The 19,279-nt window shown below is 42.2% G+C and overlaps 1 protein-coding gene across 1 annotated transcript in view; it reads left to right on the top strand.

The window, feature by feature from the left end:
• The window catches only part of SLC12A8 (solute carrier family 12 member 8), a 91,232-nt gene extending 74,281 nt beyond the window's left edge, over positions 1–16,951 (top strand). Inside the window, exons 9-14 of the mRNA XM_084807644.1 lie at positions 331–477; positions 2,620–3,298; positions 4,790–4,887; positions 11,455–11,572; positions 12,225–12,285; positions 16,517–16,951. Coding sequence (XP_084663770.1) covers positions 331–477; positions 2,620–3,298; positions 4,790–4,887; positions 11,455–11,572; positions 12,225–12,285; positions 16,517–16,682 — 1,269 coding nt within the window. The 3' untranslated portion in view covers positions 16,683–16,951. The remainder of the gene's footprint in view (positions 1–330; positions 478–2,619; positions 3,299–4,789; positions 4,888–11,454; positions 11,573–12,224; positions 12,286–16,516) is intronic.
• Positions 16,952–19,279: the final 2,328 nt, after the last annotated feature.

Below are 19,279 nucleotides of genomic sequence, written 5' to 3'. Positions count from 1 at the left end.
ACAATATATTATAGTGAACTATCTGCATTGTGATGCAGTCTTTTACGATGGCTTGGATCGTAATGGATAATTAAGACCCATTAGCTTTACAAAAGACCTACAAAAGACGTAAATAATACAGAGAGATGAATCAATACAGCTGCCAGCATTTTTGGACTCTGCTTGGGGGTGTGGCTATGAGGATTGTCATGATGAGCGCCTGCACTTCAAAATTTACCACTATACCACTTCTGTGTTTTTTTAATCAAATGTATTTTCCAAGTATGTGTGTTTAGGATTGCAGCACTAACCAAAAAACAGATCAATTTTTGTTTTGCCTTTTTTTTTTAGGTGTCCTTGGTGGGCTTCTTATTCTTACTTGGTTTGTACATTTCATCTTTAGCATCTTGTATGGGAGGTCTCTACGGAGCTCCTCGAATACTTCAGTGCATTGCCCAAGAGAAAGTGATACCGATTCTTGCGTTTCTTGGACAAGGGGTTAGTAATCAAGGCATGTAGATTCATCCGCCTTTCCTCTTCAGTACACAAAAGTGCAGACGTATACCTTTACTTTATCTGATATATTTTGCCAGGCTAGTAGCCACCTGATAACTGAGATTCTAGAAGCAAAGAGATATTTGAATCTCCAGTCGTCACTCTGAATGGGAAACACTGTAATTCCAAATTCTGTGTGAGAAAAAAACCAAACAAGCTCCCAAAACATGAACTTTATTTGGAATGGACTTCCATCCCACATTGTTGGTACCTCATCTAGTACATCTCAGCATATACCTGTTCAGCTACCATCATTTTTTTTACCATGCATGTTGAATCCTATGTAGTCCTATTTGCCGAATAATCAAGGTCTTTTATTGAGTGCCACTGTGCCTTTTTTAAAAGAGAAAAGGCCTACAGAGATACTCTTCTTTCCTCCAAAAAGCCGGACCTCAAACATTCTCTAGATCAAAGACACTATTAAACTTCTAAATCTGATACAGTCCAGAGCAATGTTTCTCTTTGAGCAGACAGACAAACACACGTGTTGTTCATCCCTAAGTATATGTTCTGTTTAATTCAAACACAATGGCTCTGTTCAGGCATAAAAGGGAACCATGTTTTCCCACTAAGAGAACAAGCTGTGGTGAACCTCATGCTCACATGCTTTATCCCTATCCTCTTTCATGTTCAGAGGGAGGAGATTGAAAGCTTCCACTTTTGATTTTAGGCTAACTGAAAGATATGCAATCTGATAAGACTGTCAGATAATTTTTTTATATATACATGGAGGGAGACAGTGGCTTAGTTCAGACGTTAACAGGAAACTATGGTTTCCTACAACTATAGTTTCCCCTGTGTGCCTCCCTCCACTTCTCATCTTTTGCACCTGCATCAAGCAAAAGCTTTAGGTTTGATTGTATTTTAATCATTGTTCCCCATGATGTCTGAATCTGGGGAACTGTAGTTTGTTTAAACTATGATCAGCAAGCAAACACCAGGATCAAACTGTGATTTCAGATCCCAGCTTGTTCTCAGATCTTAGTTTAAATAAACAACAGCTTCCTGAGTTCAGATATATGGAGGAACTGTGGCCTGGATACAGGCTATGGTACAGTAGGGCATGAGAACTAGGGGGTTGTGCCAAAGGCTTCATGCAAAAAGTGGGTTTCGAGGCAGGATTTGACGGAAGGAAGAGAGGTGGCATCATACAGGTGCTCTGGGAGTTCCAAGCATAAGGGGGAGTAGAGAAATGGCCAGAGGAAAAAATGCTCTAATACAGTAGGCTTTCTCAGGCCTGGGACTCACCTTTAGTCCAAAGATGCAATATCTGACCCTCTTACTTTTTTTGTACCATATTTGTGTGTGATAGTAGTGCTGCTGGTGTGACCCTCAGGTCGACTATAACCAGTTTTAGATCCCTACCCATAAGATGGAGACCAATGCTTTAAAATAAATTAAGAAGCAAAGGAAAACATTCTTCCATTTTTATATGCGCTACCTTGAGAATGTCTCACTATGATTCATTACCCAAATAATGCCCTACACCAGTTTGTTCTCTGTCAATCTTTATATTTAAGATCTCCATATTCCTATTTTAATAAAGAGAGTAGTGTGTTGCCTTATGTCGCTATCTAGTTCCTTTTAAACTGTACCATTTGTCACACATCTTAATAAGTCTCATTCTTTCTAAGAACACCACTATTTTTATACTTACAAAAACATGTGTAGGAAAATACCCTTTTTGATTAACAGATAACTATGGAGGAGAAGAAACAAAAAGAGAGCTCCCCCCTCCCCCTACATCTGAAAAGGTTTAGTACAAAGCATTTGGAAAGAAAACTATAGTTTGGGAAATATATTTCACAGGGGGGTATTTGCCATTGAAATGACCCTACCCAGTTTATGGAAAATGGAACCATCTCTTTGTGGGCTTATGAGGAATGACAGAGACTATTTATTCCCCTTTCCTCTGATCTTCCCTAACAGTACCTCTTCCAACAAGGCCCTCTAATAGTTTAGTACAAAGTAGGAGGTGGGCAAGACATGCAGATTTCCATATGTAGGGCGTTATCAGGAAACATTATATGTCACATTATTGCCCATATGTAACACATATGAATATTTCCTTTGCTGTTAATATAGAAAGGACCAAGCAAAACCCCAGTGGCTGCAATCTGCTTAACAAGCCTTATCACCATGGCTTTCGTTTTCATTGGCCAAGTGAATGTTCTTGCTCCAATAGTCACCATAAACTTCATGCTTACATATATTGCGGTGGATTACTCCTATTTCTCTGTCTCCATGAGCTACAACCTTCAGCAGAAGTCCAAAAGAATGCAAAGAGAGGATTCTAGGCTTGGGATAGGCTGTTCCCGGCCTTTAATACTTGACAGACAGTCCTGTTATGGATCAGATGGAATAGTTCAAGGCAGATCAGATGGCACCTTGCTTGAATTCACAAAGGATATGGACCATCTTTTTAGGCCTCTCGGTAAAGATCCAAGGACTGACCCTGAACCAAAAGAAAAGGAGAAGGACATTGGCCAAATGGTCAAGCAGAGAAAGCAAAAGAAGGCAGCCAAAGAAACATTACAAGACAGCTTTCTCTTGGATCTTGATAGTAACATTGCCCCTGCTCAGGATCTTTTCAGTAATGCCCTGGAATCCAGTGATAAAAATATGCAGAGTTTTTCAGAGGCAAATTACCAAGAGGAAGAGGGTGTATCTCCATCTGCAGCTACAGAAACCGAGCGAAAGCATGACCAAAGTGAAGGCCACCATTTTGATGAGATGCAGAAAACTCCCAGTCAGAAAATGGAAGGTAAAAATATTATAGGCACAATGAAATCTATGCATTTTAAAATGAAGAATCTTGCTGGTATTCCATTCCGTAGGCAAAATGAGAGATCAGTTTTATGTGGTCAGTCTGTCACCCCTAGCAACAATCTTTTTTTCCCCCTTTTCCTTTTTTACAAGCAAACATAGAGTCTGTTTTAATTACTTACAGGAGATTGTAATCTAATTTGCTTATAAAAAAGCAGCCCAGATTTAATTAAGTGCAGGAACATTTACTACAGCATTCCATCCAGTGGTCTACATATGCATCCTCCATACATACAGGAAGGAGTGTGAGATGTGTTGGTTTGTGTATTTTTATCAAGACATGGGATGGAATAGTTTCCAGGTGTTAACACCCTGAACATCAAATTGAAGTCATCCCCATTCTGTACAAGCACAAATGGCTGTGGTGTTCATCAGATCACTATAACTACAGTTTAGAAATGGGATCTATTCTGTTGCATGCCTGGCTATCCCCCCCTCTTCTAAAAGTTTGCCTTCTATGAAACTATAATGTGATGTGAAAGGGATCTGAGGCATACAACATTCAGTAGCTATACGAAGTAAAAGTTTTCCTTACCAAAACACTCCTAGCAGTGTAATTAATATCTTAGGCTACTGGTATTCTGAACATAGATAAATTCCAAATTCTACAATCAGAATACATTGTGTACATTTTAAAATATTATTGTAGCATAATACCTGCTTCTTGCACAATCATGTTTTCAAAGACTTTGGGTGATGATGATGGTAGTGATTTCAGAAAGGAGATGGGGTGGAGTCCTGAGCTGGCCAGCCATGTTACTAAGGTTCTATCAGTACCATATTTATGTTACTAAGGTTCTATCAGTACCATATTTATGTTCTTCTGAAGCCTTAGAGCTTGGCAGCCCCATGCTACAATATATGAGAATACCACTCCTTGCCTTGACTGGCCAGGGAAGGCTGGACTCTAGACAGGAATAAAAACTCTGAACTCTGCTTGATATAGGGGGACCATCAAGTTTGGATAGGCTACCTGAGCCTATCCAAACCTTTCCTCTGGCAGAACTGCCACTGAAGAAGCCTTCAGTTTCAACCCCAGTCTTAATCAGCAACCTCTCCCTGCAGAGTTTTGCTTCTTAACTATGGCTGTTAAAGCAGTTGAGGATCTGAGGCCTTTCACACTGGGGAAAAGCCCTTGAAGTTGCTAGAAAATATCAGAACATAATATCTGGATTCTCTGAAAGCAATCAGGTTTGGGGGCGGAGTAGGTGGGTGGGAGAAGAAAACACCACAGTTGGGATCTAACTTCTGAGAGGAGGAGGGAATAAGGCAGAACCATGGCCAAGCATGAATGGGATGGCCTACTTTTCTTGGTTTAGGCAGGGTGTGTCCACAGTCAGAGCTGGTCTCCTTCACAAATACTCAGATGCCTAGGATTATCCCTTCAGAATATATCCACGGTGGCTATACTGCTTCTCTTCTTCTGCAGATTTAAGCGTAAAGCGACAAAGCCAAGAATTAGAAATTCAGAAAATGCCAGCATCCTTCTACTCCAGACTCTGTGATCATTGGGTTTCCCTCGTTGGGGTGAGTCACTCTTCAATATTTCATACATTTCTTTAGGATGGTAGGCAAGTGGTAATAAATGTTATTAACAGATCCATAAACATTTGAAACCTCATGGCAGAGGCTACATTGTACTGTACAGCAGGGTTTCTGAAGATGACGTGTGTAACCTGTGGAGAAAGGGGAGGGTTGGTAGGTTGGAAACCTAGAAATAGCAAAAGACGAGACTGTCTGGAATGAGAACATGAGCATTTCTACATCCGACTAAAATCCTGCAACTTTACTAGGACTTTCTGCTTCCATTTTAAATACAGGACCACGATGGGTGCCCTTTACACACGCTTCCCTTTTCTCCCTTATCTGTGTTGTTCTATATGTTTCATTATACAGCCACTAGATGGCACTGTGATCTAGCTCTTATTGCGAGATTTCGTTAGGGGTGTCAGAGAATTTCTCGCTGAAACTTCGGGGGGCTGAGTGCCAACGTATTCGGCCCCCCAAAGTAGTTTCGGGGAGAAATTCTCCGCACCCCCCCACCCCCCGCACCCACCCCGGGATGGGACTTACCTTTCCCGAATGTCGCTCCCGGTGGCGGGTCGCAGCGGCAGTTCGGCAGGGCTTCAACAGGGGCGGGGGCGGCAGCCGATCTTTCGACCGGCTGCCGCCGCCGCCATTCCAAGAAAAGTTAAAAAAAAAAACACCCCCGTGATAGGCTACGTGACGATTAACGTAGCCTATCACGGCTAGATTTGCAAAGTCAGCCATGATAGGCTACGTAAATCGTCACGTAGCCTATCACGGGTGACTTAAAAAAAAAAAACGTGTATGGCTAATGGCGGCCCCCATAGGGAGCCGCCATTCGCGTTCCATATTTGGTCGCTGTAGTCTACGTAAAGATTACGTAGACTACGGCGAAAATAAGGGCAACGCAAATAGCAGTTAAGAAAATAAGGGCAACGCAAATATCTGACTTTGCAGATCTAGCCGTGATAGGCTACGTAAATCGTCACGTAGCCTATCACGGGGGCGGTTTTTTTTTTACTTTTTATTTCGCGGTCGGGCGAGGCGAGGCGCCTCCTCCCCAGCCTGAATTTCGGCCGGGCGACGCGGGAAGCCTCCCCCCCCGGCCTGAACTTCGGGGGGAGCAGCGAAGCGCCTCCCCCCCACCGTGAAGCAAGCTGCGAGACCAGGTAAGTGACTTTCGTACACTCCTAGATTTCGTCTTTTCAGGAGGGAACTCAAGGCACTGTAATTTGATAGCTCATTATCTCTGATTTTTTTAAAAATGGGATAAAGGCCATTTCGTGCAGGTGATGCCCTGGAGTTTGATGATGTCATGTAAAGGACCGCAAACTTCCATGAGTAACCAATCCCAGTAGCAGGATAATAGCCCATGTGGAGAAGCCCTCCGTCAGGACATTATGTGACACTTCAAATCAGAGCACTACTGTGACCTAGAAAGTTAAATACCTCCTAATTGCCTACCCAATCAGGGTACAGCATCACTAGCAGCCTGTTCATTGATAGGGTAAGATGGAACCAGATGGAGTTAAGATTTCAAGGTTGTTGCTTCCAAATACAGCTAAAAGTTGTAATTAAAACCACTCGAATGTTTATATGAGTGAGAAGGGATGGCAGTTAACCATGTTAGCAATGGTCATAGCCACTATAAGTTAATGGAGGAGAGATCTATCAGCAACTATTAGCCTTGATAGCTAACTGGAACCTCCCAAGTTCAGAGTGTTACAGAGGAGTTCATACATTCTGGCTGTTTGTACATGTGTAGTTGTACTTTGTATTTTCGTTGACAGTACCCTGATACCTTGGTTCAAAAATACATTTTGTTCTGGAAGAATCAGTAGAGCCTCAGGTGTGGACGATAGGGACAATAATAATGCCCGCGATGGCTACAGAGGAGCCAGAGAAATTATACACTTGCTTCCACCAGCTGGCTGGCCATGCAGGCAGCCGACAGGACCAAGAAGCAGCCACTCACTTGCGCGTCAACCACCTGCTCGCCTCCTGCCCACCCGGCCTGCTTGGCCAGCCAGCCAGCTGGCCAGCCAGCCAACCCAGCTGGCCACACCTGCTCCCTTTTTTTGGCACACATATGCATGCCCAGCTTGCCACCACTCCTGCCCATCAGCTGCTTCCACCTTGTGCAGCAGCTGTGGGGCGCCTGCAAGAGATCAGCCGAAGTATTGTGAGAGGTCCTGGAATATAAGTCCATTCGGAAGCGGCACCACTCTTTCAGATGTTGCTGTTGTTGTTAGGTCTTCAATCCATTGCATTATAGGCAATGAGCTTTTATCCTTCCAGTATTGTAGTATCAGTCGTTTAGCAGTAAAGAGGGTGTGAAAAATCAATTTACTCTGACCAAGTGTTACATTCCATGAAGCAGGTAAATAATTTAAGAGAACATGTACATCAATAAATATTAAAGAGCTTTCCGATACAAAGTTTATCCATATAATAATTTCCTCCCCAAAGAAGACAACTATTGGGAATTTCCAAAACGTATGAATAAAAGAAGCATTAACTGTATTACACCTCCAACAATTAGCCGAGTTAGACAAACTTTTATTAAAGAGACGTTGTGGCATCCAATAGACCCAAAACAAGAGTTTTTCCTGAATAAGATGTAACCGGAGATCCATAGACATATCAGGTACAGATGCCAAAGCAGAAGTCCATTGATAAGGCAAAATAGGACATTCCAATTCCCTGTTCCACTCCCTGTTCCTGCTGAAGACCCCGTGTATCATATTTATTCACTGATAATAAGTATTTATAAACATGAATGGGTTGATATACCTGGCCAGCTTCAATAAGTGTTTCCAATAGCAAAACTGACCGAGGTGGAAAGCCAACTCTGCATTGAAGACCAAAATTTAGTGGCATTCAGCAGATAAACCCAATGATATGTAGCAAGATCCAGAAAGCCAAACCCACCTTCTTTAACTGGAAAATGCATCCTTCTCAAAGATGTCCTTGGTGGAAAGGACCCGACCCTCCCCCCACCCACCCAAATTGTGAAAAAAGCATTAAGCTTTTGGAAATATTTGCCAGGTATAAGTAAGGAGATCCCACATAAAAAATAAACAATTTGAGGTATATTATTCATCTTCAGTATATTAACCTTACCCCATTAACTGAACTTTAAAGATGCCCATCTGTCTATATCTCATGAAATATCATTAACCAACTTGTTTAAATTTAATGTAATCATTTAAGTTATATCTCTAGGGATAATTATTCCCAAATAAGTAATGAAATCTGGGCATCATTGGAATTACCAGTTAGCTAATACTGTAGAGTATACCCTATCTCTAATCGACATTATTTCCGACTTTGACCAAGTAATTGAATAGCCAGACAAATCACCAAAAGTATTAATCAGTTTCATCAAAGATGGAACTGACAACTGGAATTTCAAGATAAACAGTAAAAGATCATCAGCATAAAAAATAATTTTAAATTCTAAGCCAGCGTGCACAAAACCATGAATACTACTGTTTTGTCTAATAGCACACACCAGGGGTTCCAAACATAAATCAAAGATCATTGGGGGAAGTGGACATCTTTGTCTGGTGCCCCACCCAAGTAAAAAAAAAAAAAAAAAGCCAAAAATAAACCATTAGTCATAACTCTAGCTCTTAGGGCCAAGTGCAGAATTTTAACCCATTTCAGAAATTCTATAGAAAACCAAAATTCGTCAAGGTTTTCAAAATGAATTTCCAATGAAATTTGTCAAAGGGCTTTTCTGCATCCAAAGAAATCTGAAAATGTGAGTTATGTGATTTACTTCACACCACTTGCTTAATTTGCATCTCCAGGTCATGTATTAAGAACATATGGAGAGCCGCGCTGAATCAGACCAGAGGCTTAGTCCAGCATTCTGTTCCCACAGTGGCCAACCAGATGGCCACTGATGGGACATGAATACAATGACACTCTCCTGCTCATGTTCCTCAGCAACTGATCTTGAGAGACTCACTGCCTCTGACACAGGAATTCCAAGCCACTGAAGGCTCATTCTTTCAATGACCTCACTGAGAGAGGCTTTTTCCCCATCTCTAGCATGCACCAAAATGGGCATGTGATTAGGTCCCGAAAAGTTTCCAAAGGTGCGGTGATAAGTGGAATATTCTAAGCAATCTTCCTTTGAATGTCACATAATGTTTGGTTTTTCAACAGAAATAATGAAAATATTGTACAAAAAAATGTTAGCACCAGTTGATACGTAGGAAAAAAAAAATACAACTTCCAATATCATAATGCTTTTCTGCAAATCTATAGTGTGACCACATCCTAGAATACTGTGTGCTGTTCTAATCACCATATCTCAAAAAGGATATTATCCTAGGAGACTCTAATGCAGGGACCCATGGAGGGGGCACCACTATTCCAGTGACTTGGGGCAGAAGGAGATACGGCAGGAGGAGGGGGTTGAGACATCAAAGTAGAATGGGCCACAGGTGTTTATACACTCTTCCCCTTCTACCCCCCTCCTCTAGCTCTCATGTAGCTGGTAGCTCTTCCACTGTGCCCTCCTGTCTTGCGGTGCTGCTATTTAATCATGGATGAGAGGGACGACCTGGCGTGTATTACTGAGACTTGGGTGGGTGAGGGGTGGAGTCAACTTGACTCAGCTCTGCCCACCTGGGTACTCAGTGCAGCACCAACATAGGTTGTAGGGCTGGGGCGGAGGGTTGCTTTGGTTCATAGAACTTCCATCTCTATCACCAGGAGACCACTTCACCTTGGAGCAGGTCTTGAGGGGTTGCACCTGATGTTGGGCCATAGAGACAGATTGGGGACTCTGCTGGTGTACCGCCCACCCTGCTGCCCAGCATCCTCCCTGACTGAGCTGGCGGAGGCAGTCGCAAGAGTGGTGTTGGAGGAACCCAGGACAGTGTTTCTGGGTGACTTCAACTTCCATGCTGAGGCTGTCTCCAGAGTTCCAGCTCAGGACTGTATGGCCTCCATGACAACCATGGGGCTGTCTCAGTATGTCATCGGCCCAACACATGAAGCAGGGCACAACCTTGATTTGGTTTTTGCTCCAACTTGTAAGATGGGTAGTCTGAAGATTGGGGAGCTCCAAGTAACCCCATTGTCATGGTCAGACCATTTCCTGGTGAGATTTGAACTTATGGCGTTATTTATTTATTTATTAAATTTATTAATCGTCCATCTGGCTGGTCACCCAGCCACTCTGGGTGATGTACAAAGCATATAATAAAACAATTTAAAACAATAAAATTCTACAATAAAAACATTTTCTAAAATACCCTAACCCACCTCAAATGCCTGCCTGAACAACCATGTTTTTAATGCATGGCGGAAGCTCATTAAACAGGGGGCATGGTGGAGTTCCCTAGGGAGGGAGTTCCGTAGAGCGGGGGTCACCACAGAAAAGGCCCTCTCCCTCGTCCCCCCAAGTCTAGCTGTCCTGGCTGATGGGACAGACGGAAGTTACTCTCTCTCGTTACTCTCCTCCCACGGGGGTGGGGGACCTATTCAGATGGTCCGCCCCAGGAGACTGATAGAATCCAATGGATTTCTGAATGCTCTTGGGAATTTTCCAGTGGAGAGAGCTGGTGATTCAGCTGAGGCCCTGGCTTCACTGTGGAACAGTGAGATGCGGATCGCCATCGACTTGGATTTGGAGCTAAATGCCATCAGTATGCTGATTTGGAGCTAAATGCCATCAGTATGCTGATGACACGCAGCTCTATCCCCTGTGACATCTGAATCAGGAGAGGCTGTGCAAGTCCTGAATCAGTGCCTAGACTCAGTAATGGGCTGGACGAGGGCCAATAAACTGAAGCCGAATCCTGGCAAGATGGAAGCCCCTGTAGGTGAGTGGTTCCCGGGTCCGGGAGAGAGGCTCATTGCCTGTTCTGGATGGGGTTGCGCTCCTTCTGAAAGATCAGGTCCGTAGTCTGGGGGTACTCCTAGATCCATCGTTGGAGGCCCAAGTGGTCACAGCGGTTCGGAGTGCCTTTTAACAGCTTCAGCTAGTTCGCCCTCTCCTGTACAGGGATAGCTTGACCATGGTGGTGCAGGCATTAGTAACCTCAAGACTTGATTACTGCTATACGCTCTATGTGGGGCTGCCCTTAAGGCTGGTCCGGAAGCTGGAGCAAGTGCAGAATGCCGCAGCTCAGCTGTTGTTGGGAAGACAGGGTCATCCAGTGAATCTGAGTGCTACGTGATTCAAGACAGATAATAGGAAGTACCTCTTCACACAGCACATAGTTAAACTATGGAATATGCTACCACATGTAGTGACAGCTACTAACCTGGAAAGGTTTAAAAGGGGCGTAGACAAACTCATGGAGGATAAGGCTATCATCGGGTACTAGTCATGATGGCTGTCTATTACCACCAGTATGCCTCTCAATACCCATTGCTGGGTAACACAAGCAGGAGGGTGTTCTTGCGTTCATGTCATACTTTGGGCTTCCCAGTACGGCATCTGGTTGGCTACTGTTGGAACAGAATACGGAACAAGATAAGCTTTTCTTGTGTCCTTATGTGCTCTTAACATAGTATAATCCTAAACACTACATTTTTCAACAGGCTATAGGATCACTTGCCATTATGTTTGTCATTCAGTGGATATACACCCTTGTTAACTTGGGACTAGCAATTATTCTGTATTTCTACATTGGCCAAGTGAGTCCAGGGCTACCCCCAGGTAAGTATTCTCATTCTGACGTGTTAGGTTTTTCTTGAATGGAAATGCCACACCTTCTAGTTTACTTTAACACCGTTGTATTTTTTCACTTAAATGTATAGCCTGCCTTATCCCAATTCTTTCCCATCACTGTGCTGGCATAACCCTATTGGATGGGGTTGGAACGAAAGGTGCTTTTCTGCATGGGGAAGGCGGCTTCCATTCACACATGGGCTGTTTTACACCTTGCACCGGAGCAGGAGTAGGGAACCTCTGGCCCATGGGGCCTCCACATCTGGCCTGTGGCCTCCCATTGTACCTCCCTAAGTGCAGCAGTTGGGCTTTTTAATAGCCTCCATGTATGCCAGTGCAGGCTTAATAAAAACAAATTGCTACACAAGGACGTTGGGGGTGGGGTTGCTGCTAACCCTTTAATGTTTGCATTAATTACTTCGATGGCCATTCTAAATCCTCAGTTTAAGGAGAAATCTGAAAAACACCATTCTGAAACCTTTAAACTTGGGTCACCTTAGATTATTAAAGTTCAGCGCAGGGCTATCAGGGGTTTTTGTTTGTTTGTTTGTTTAGTTTTAAACTGAGTGCTAGATTATGTGTCAAGCTATTAAGAATGACTTGTCAACTGTGTAACTCATTTTGTCTGTTCTTTCTACAGGTGCAGCAGCCAACTTCAGCTTTTTCAAATGGATGAAACTACTTTTTTTTAATTCCTGCAGGTTGGTATTTGTAACTAGGAAAAGACACATGCTTAATTAATTTAAGATTAACGGCTCAATCCTAGGCATGTGTGAAATAAGTTCCATTGAGTTCAATGGCACTTGCTCCCAGGTAGGTGTGTATAGGATTAGTTATTAAGGTACGTTACAAAATACCACAAGAAGTATTTCTCATTAAAAAAATCCAGCCTAGCTAACAATATAAAACAGGAGTCGGGAGCCAATGGTCTGCCAGATGTTGTTGGACTCCCAACTCCGATCAGCCCATGTCAGCATCACCAGTGGTCTGGGATAATGGAAGCTGTAGTCCAACAATATCTGGGGGAGCACAGTTTTCCCCAGATGTAAAGGCCGATTCTCTCTTTCCCTGCCTCACTTGTAAAATGAATCTTGGCACACCTGCTAAAATGAAATGGAACCCTATCAACCATAATATGGCTCCAATATGGATTCTAAGGGAGCAATAATTTTGCAGGACTTCCTAGGGTAGGATAAATGTGCCACCTCTCACTTTTTCATTACAGAGATACATATCAAAAATTTTGTTCTGGTTAACAGCACCGTATTTTGACTTAATTCCTCACCCACCTACCAAACAATACTGTCAGTGCAAAGCCATTAATGCCCTTGTTGTTCATTTATATCAAGAGCCAATAAGACATTCTTGAAACATCAGCAGGAGCACCATTGCTTTATTAATTCTGATGTTCTGGTTAAATGAAGAGCAAGGAGTGGGAAGGAGGAAGGCCTAAAATAGTAAAGAAATGTGGGAGGGTGTTCTGGCCAGTTGTCTGGGTCTTCACAACAATCCATATTACTCAACAGGTACACTTTTAAAAAAATGCACATATGTGCTTTTAATCCTTGTATATATAGCCATTTTTCCAGTGCTACTAGCTAAATATTATCTTTTTTCAGAAGTATGCTCACTACCATTAACTTTGCAGTACTAATAATGCCACTAAGAATAGTTATAAATTACATATATTTCTATTATTCTTTCTACAGGGTTTTTTTTGTCTTACAAAGTACAGCCCGTGAGACAACAATTTTGGTGGGGTGAGGGGCTTCATAACCCTTTCCCCAGACCATATCTCACCAAAAATCATCCCTCCCAAGCTGCTTCCATGCAGGAAGGGTGAAATAGCCACTTCCTGACTTTCTGTAGGTCCTTCTCTATAGGAATTAGCTACCCTATGCTTTCCCAGACTCTTCATAGGTGCCCTATTGTGTTACAGTTGTTACTGTAGCTTAACATGCTGTTAGTGCCAACTGTGTACTAGATCATATATAGAACAAAAAAGCAAAATATTTCACCCATTGGTAACTGTAATATTAATTTTAAATGAGTTTATAAATCAATAAATTAGTAAAAAAGCAAATTAACTTCAATTGGTTGATAAACAAACAAAAATCCTAGTAGTTTAGACATCTTCTAACCCTGAGACAGGATAACAGTGCAATCCTGTACTCAGACATAAGTCCCATGTAGTTCAGTGGGGTTTTCTCCAAGATAAGTGTGTATAGGATTGCAGCCTTAGTTTCAGCTTCCTTCACCTTTGATGAGCATTCTTACAACTGTTCTAAATTCAAAACATAATGTAGAACTAAACTGAATCAAACTTTGTAATATTATATTTACAAAGACAATACAAAGATTGTATCTTTGTCTTGTTTCTTTGTAAATTGTATTTACAATTTGCAGTACTGAAAAGGTACATCAGTGATGATCTTCTGATACTGATGAGTGACCAAACCCCATGCATATATGCAAAGTAGTAGTCAGATCAAATTTGGGAGTTCTTCTGGACTCAGTGCTAACTGGGGAACATCAGGTGCTGGCGGGGGCCAGGAGTGTGTATGCCAACTGTGACCTTATTTGGAGAGGACAGACTTTGCTTCAGTTATCCATGCTCTAGTGACATCCAGGCTGGATTACAGTAATGTGCGCAACACGGGGCTGCCTTTAAAGGCAGTTTGAACACTTCAACTGGTACAAAATGCAGCCACTCAGGTACTGGTAGGTGCTAGATAGTCGGATTGTGTGACACCTATATTATACCAGCTGAGTTTTGCAAATGTGTTTCCGGGCCCAATTTGAAGTGCTAGTATTAACCTTTAAAGCCCTACATGGTTTTGACCCAGGTTACTTGAAGTACCTCCTTCACCCATACCAATCTGCCTTGATTCTGCTTGTGTGCCTGCTTGTAAGAGCAATCAAGCTGGCAGGCATGAGGGATAGGACCTTCTCAGTAGTGGCTCCCGGCTTGTGAAACTCTGCTCCAATTGGTGTTTGCCAGGCCTCATCATTACAGATGTTTAAGCACGCCCTTGGCCCTTGGACTTGGGACTCTATTGGGTACCAACCATTGTGTATATGGTGCTATCCATTTATAACTGTTAACTTTGTTATTTTATTCTGTTTTTATCATTGTTGTATGGTGTTTTGTGATTTAAATTTTGTTGTATGCTGCCTTGGGAGGGTTTACCCTAAAAGGCAGTTTATAATTTTTTTACATCAATGAATGAATGAATGACTTTCTTTTAAGCTGCGCATGTAAATCTTCTAAGATTGGCTGGGCAATTTGTGCTACGTTCTGCAGTTTAAACAGGGGCTGCCACACTTGATCTACTGATATTAGAGCCAAGCTGGTACAGATGCTGTACTTCTTGCCTGATTTCCAGATGTGCAGTGACCATAGAGAGGAGACAAAAGTATGTAAGGAAAGACTGCCAGCAAAAAAAACCCTTTGCGCTACCATCTCTCAGGAACAGTGTCTCCTGGGATATCTGCCAGAACACAATAGAAGTTTAACACATAACCTATCTGTTGAAAACGTAGACAAGCAGGCACCCAGTTCCTTTTCTTCTTCTTTTTGTGTGCATGCTGTTTTCTTCATCCCTTATATCCTTTTTAGGATCTCTGCTTACCTTTTCATTCTCTCCACTGTTTTTGCACATGCTACCAGCCACTTCTACTAGGTACAAAGGAGGGCCTGACTGTTGTATCTGTAACAATTTTGAAAGCAGGCATCTCAGCAGGCACAACACTTTACACCCTTCCTAACAAGCGACAACCGCCACCTGCCACATCTCCACAGTCCTCCTTTTTGCATCTAATCACCCTGCTTGTCATGCTTCTCAGTATGGCTGGAACCACCTTCTTGTCTGAGGGCCAGACTAAATGTCCAGTCATGCATAGCAGATTAGGATTGGGGCTGTGGTGCTCCAAGAGGAGGGAATTTACGCTTTCCCCCCTCCCATTTTTGTTCTGAAATTCCACAGAGCCCCATGGGGGGCTCTTTTATGGGAGCAGAAGTTAATGAGATTTAAGACGAAGTGTACAGAAGGCCCTTGTCAATTTTGATCCTAGTAGCTAGTTTTCAGGCCTCATTTTGAACTTTAGCTGGAGCAGCACTGGCCCATTTGTGAGCTGAAGATGGAACTGCTCTGTGGTCACAAGTGGTGGTATGAGAACACCTCTGAAATGTGGCTCTTGCTGTTTGGACCTCTTGGAAAATATATTACAGATGAAAAGTGCTTTCTAGGAGCTGTGTTTGCTCAGGCCCTGTTTAAAACAAACTGCCTGCAGTTTTTAGCAATGCATGTGGGGTTTAATGGCTGATTACAAGTGTACAACTCTGCTGCACTTCAGCAATACATATATGGTAAGACAGATGCTGCTGAGGATGGTCCTAAATATGTTTTGACTCACATTCAGAATACAGAATGTGCACAGTGGCCTTCACCATTCTGTTGACAGCCTGTGACAGTGCACAATAAACTTTCCGGGCTCTTTAACTCTTTGTTAGGATTGTTGCCTGCTAACTGGAAAATGTCTAGAAAGAGATGGCAGGCATCCTTTTAAATGAATGGACTTTAGCAACAAGGTGCAGATTTAACTGGAAGAAATAGTGTAGTTGTATATGGCTAGAGCATTTGAAGCCTTTGTGAAATAATGAAGGAGAAGCAAGTACATGTGTTAAGGGGAAAACCTTTATTGGCATTAAGAAAAATAAATCTTACATAAGGAAAGAGACTGTGATGAATTTTGGCCAAACCCTGCAGCCATAAGGAAAAGTTTGCATTCGTTCTTGAAGTGCCGTGTCTTTCTGCATAGCAGAGTGGATTCCTTTCCTCTTTTGTTTTGTTTACACAGTTCAGAGTGCAGCTGCAGATATATTGGGAAACAATGGGGCATCTGAAGGTTCTGCGTTCCTTTGTTTTTCAGGGGAAAGCCATCCACAGAGGAGCGATTTGTTGTGACACCGTCCTTTGCAACAGTTGGCATGGAGACCACTCAGCTCACTGAAGAGAATACAGATTTTGCCTCCCGGGACCGCTACCACCATTCCTCTGTTATCACCCGAGAAGAGTTTGTTAATCGGTTCCAATGAGAAAGCAACATGCCATTCACTCCGCCAGCCAATTAAAAACACTGACCACAGACACACTGCCTGATTAAAAGGCTTGCCCTTTTGCAACCAAATTAGATGAATACGGAAACTTCCAGTTAAAGGGGGAGGGGAGGCAAGCTTACAGCCATGGCTTCCAAACTATATCCTATTCAAAACAAACTTTTATGAACTTCCAAGAACATCAGTATTTTTGTGCAAAAACTGAAGGTTAACCCTTTTCTTTAAAATAAAGAATTTTATAAAGAGTTTGTTTATGTTGGAGATTGTTCATAGGATGTCCTTAATTCTATTCTTTCTGTATGTAATTCAGATATCCATAGATGTAGAAAATAGGACAAATGGGAGGGAAGGGGATAAAAAAAAGCAATGTCAGACTTCAGTACAAACGGAGCAGATGAGTTATTAGAGAGCTGAGTTTTTTTCACAGCTTTGTTGAGCTCTGTAGCTGTTCAGAACAAATATTCCCTGCACACACACATAAAATATGGAATACTTATTCATGTAGTGTGAAATAAATGGCCCATACCAGACACATTTCATGCAATATTTGGGTTTTGTTTAAAGTCCCAAGGTTCAGAATGATCATGTGTGGTATTCAGACACAGTGAATTGTGTCCTGTCCCCTTCAACACAGCCTCCAGGCACCCCGTTTCCTCTCTTCCCTTTTCTAAAAGAAATCCTGCTGCAGGCCTGTGTTAGGAGCCTGGCCAAGTTTCTGTATAGAAAGCTATGAATAAACCCTTATGTTACCAATCCTTTAGAGGAGCCTGGATTCAGTAAATAAGAGTTCAACAGATGACAACAGTTCAAACGGCTTAAAGGGTATGTCCAAGCATGTACGCAAATATACACGTACACGTAAGGCTACACTCCCACGCTTACTTCCATGGGAGTAAGGCTCACTGAATACAATGGGGCTTACTTCCGAGTAGACAAGTATAGGATTGCGCTATCAGATCCCCTTTACAAATTTCTTTACCTGAATGAGTGCTGTTCAGCCCACAGTTGCTCCCCACTGTGTGCATATACCATGCCAATGATATCTTGTGTGGTGTGTAAACAAAGCTGTCAAGCTGAACCACATGGGCAGAAGACTTTTTACATGGGCTCAAACTGGTATGCAAGCAACCTCAGTGGGAGCAGCAACCATGCTGACAAAGGTACTTGGAAAGGTGGTGCTAGAGAGAGAATACTACCAGATCAGACTTCCAAATGTAAGAGAAATACCATTAAGGTTTGTGTTTTGTTCTGTGTTGGGAGTCCTGAAAGTTAGTCAATTTTGTATTCTTTATGGAGATTAAAAGGGGCAAGCGGCCAACTAAACACCTGTATGTTTTTATCTTTCACCTCCTTTTACACAGAGTTTGACAGGAGCAGAGGATAAGATTCTTAATGCTAAGAGGTCCTATTGAGTTTTTAAGTGAAATATCTGATGATTCAAAAAATACTTTCATATAACCTTCTTCTCTTCCATCTTGTTCTTTTTGAGTGTGTGTGCATGCGCACACGCGCCTTCCTTTTTCCGTCAGAGCTCAGCTTCTACCTTTGTTGGCTGAGGTAGTTTAAATAGCCTATGGCGTAAACGACTAAGCTACCACCACTCGTATGGCTTATCTGCAGGAAACTACTGATAACTTTTTTTCTTTTTTTTTTAGCAAAGTGACCCCTATACTTTGGTTGTAATCTAAACTCCATACACCTGGGGCAAAATCCTCTGCATGTTTAGACAGAAAAAGGTTCTATAACTCCCAGCATTCCCCAGCAAGCCATGCTGGGAGTTGTAGAATTTTTTTTGTCAACCTGCATAGGATTGCGTCCTCAGATGTTTTACATTCTTCTCAAATCAGAGGTATTTTGAGTGCATATCACAGTGCAGGATTTCAGCCATGATTCTGTTGAACTGCAGTATTATAATATAGGATCATCCATTATTTTCTATGCATTTAGCCCTCCAAAATACTGGATGTTCTGTCACCCTTTTTCAACAGAATCAGCTCACTTTGTTTGCATTTCCACTTCCCTTGTGATGAAAGAAACTCAGCTTTGCAAGTTAAATAAAAAATATGCTGCTGAAACTTCCATAGTTTCCCCTCAGGAATTCAGCTTCTGCTTTACTAGCTTTTACTTGCTGAAATTAGATATTGTCCAATTAATTTAGTCACCAGGTTTATCCAAGGAATGTTATTCCATATTTGGAATCTTCTGTGGAGGGTATCATTAGCAAAAATATTTAATGCTTGTTAATTACATTAATAATGTAATTGTTACATTAGTTCTTGGAGCAATTCATTGTTTCTTTTTCAGAATGTGTCATACAGAGAAGCAATAATGTAGGTAGAGGGCGGGAGGAATGGTGCGTCTACAACCATATCTCATTTGGGAATTATGTTGCTAATTCAACTGAGATGACTATGTGTGATAGATATTATGCTTAGGAGATTTAGGTTATTCTACTTGCATGCAAGATTGTAAGAAATTAGAGCATGATTTTTATTTTTTTTAAATTAATGTGAACCATTCAGTGCATATCTGTGCTGCAGGCTACCTCAGTTCCCTTCAATGAAGATTTGGCTTGG

The sequence above is a fragment of the Heloderma suspectum genome, chromosome 1 (assembly GCF_057233095.1).
Source record: "Heloderma suspectum isolate Gila_16-S chromosome 1, 16-S_ref, whole genome shotgun sequence".
NCBI lineage: Eukaryota > Metazoa > Chordata > Lepidosauria > Squamata > Helodermatidae > Heloderma > Heloderma suspectum.
The sequence above is the reverse complement of the archived record's forward strand: the minus strand, read 5'-3'. Positions and strand labels throughout refer to the sequence as shown.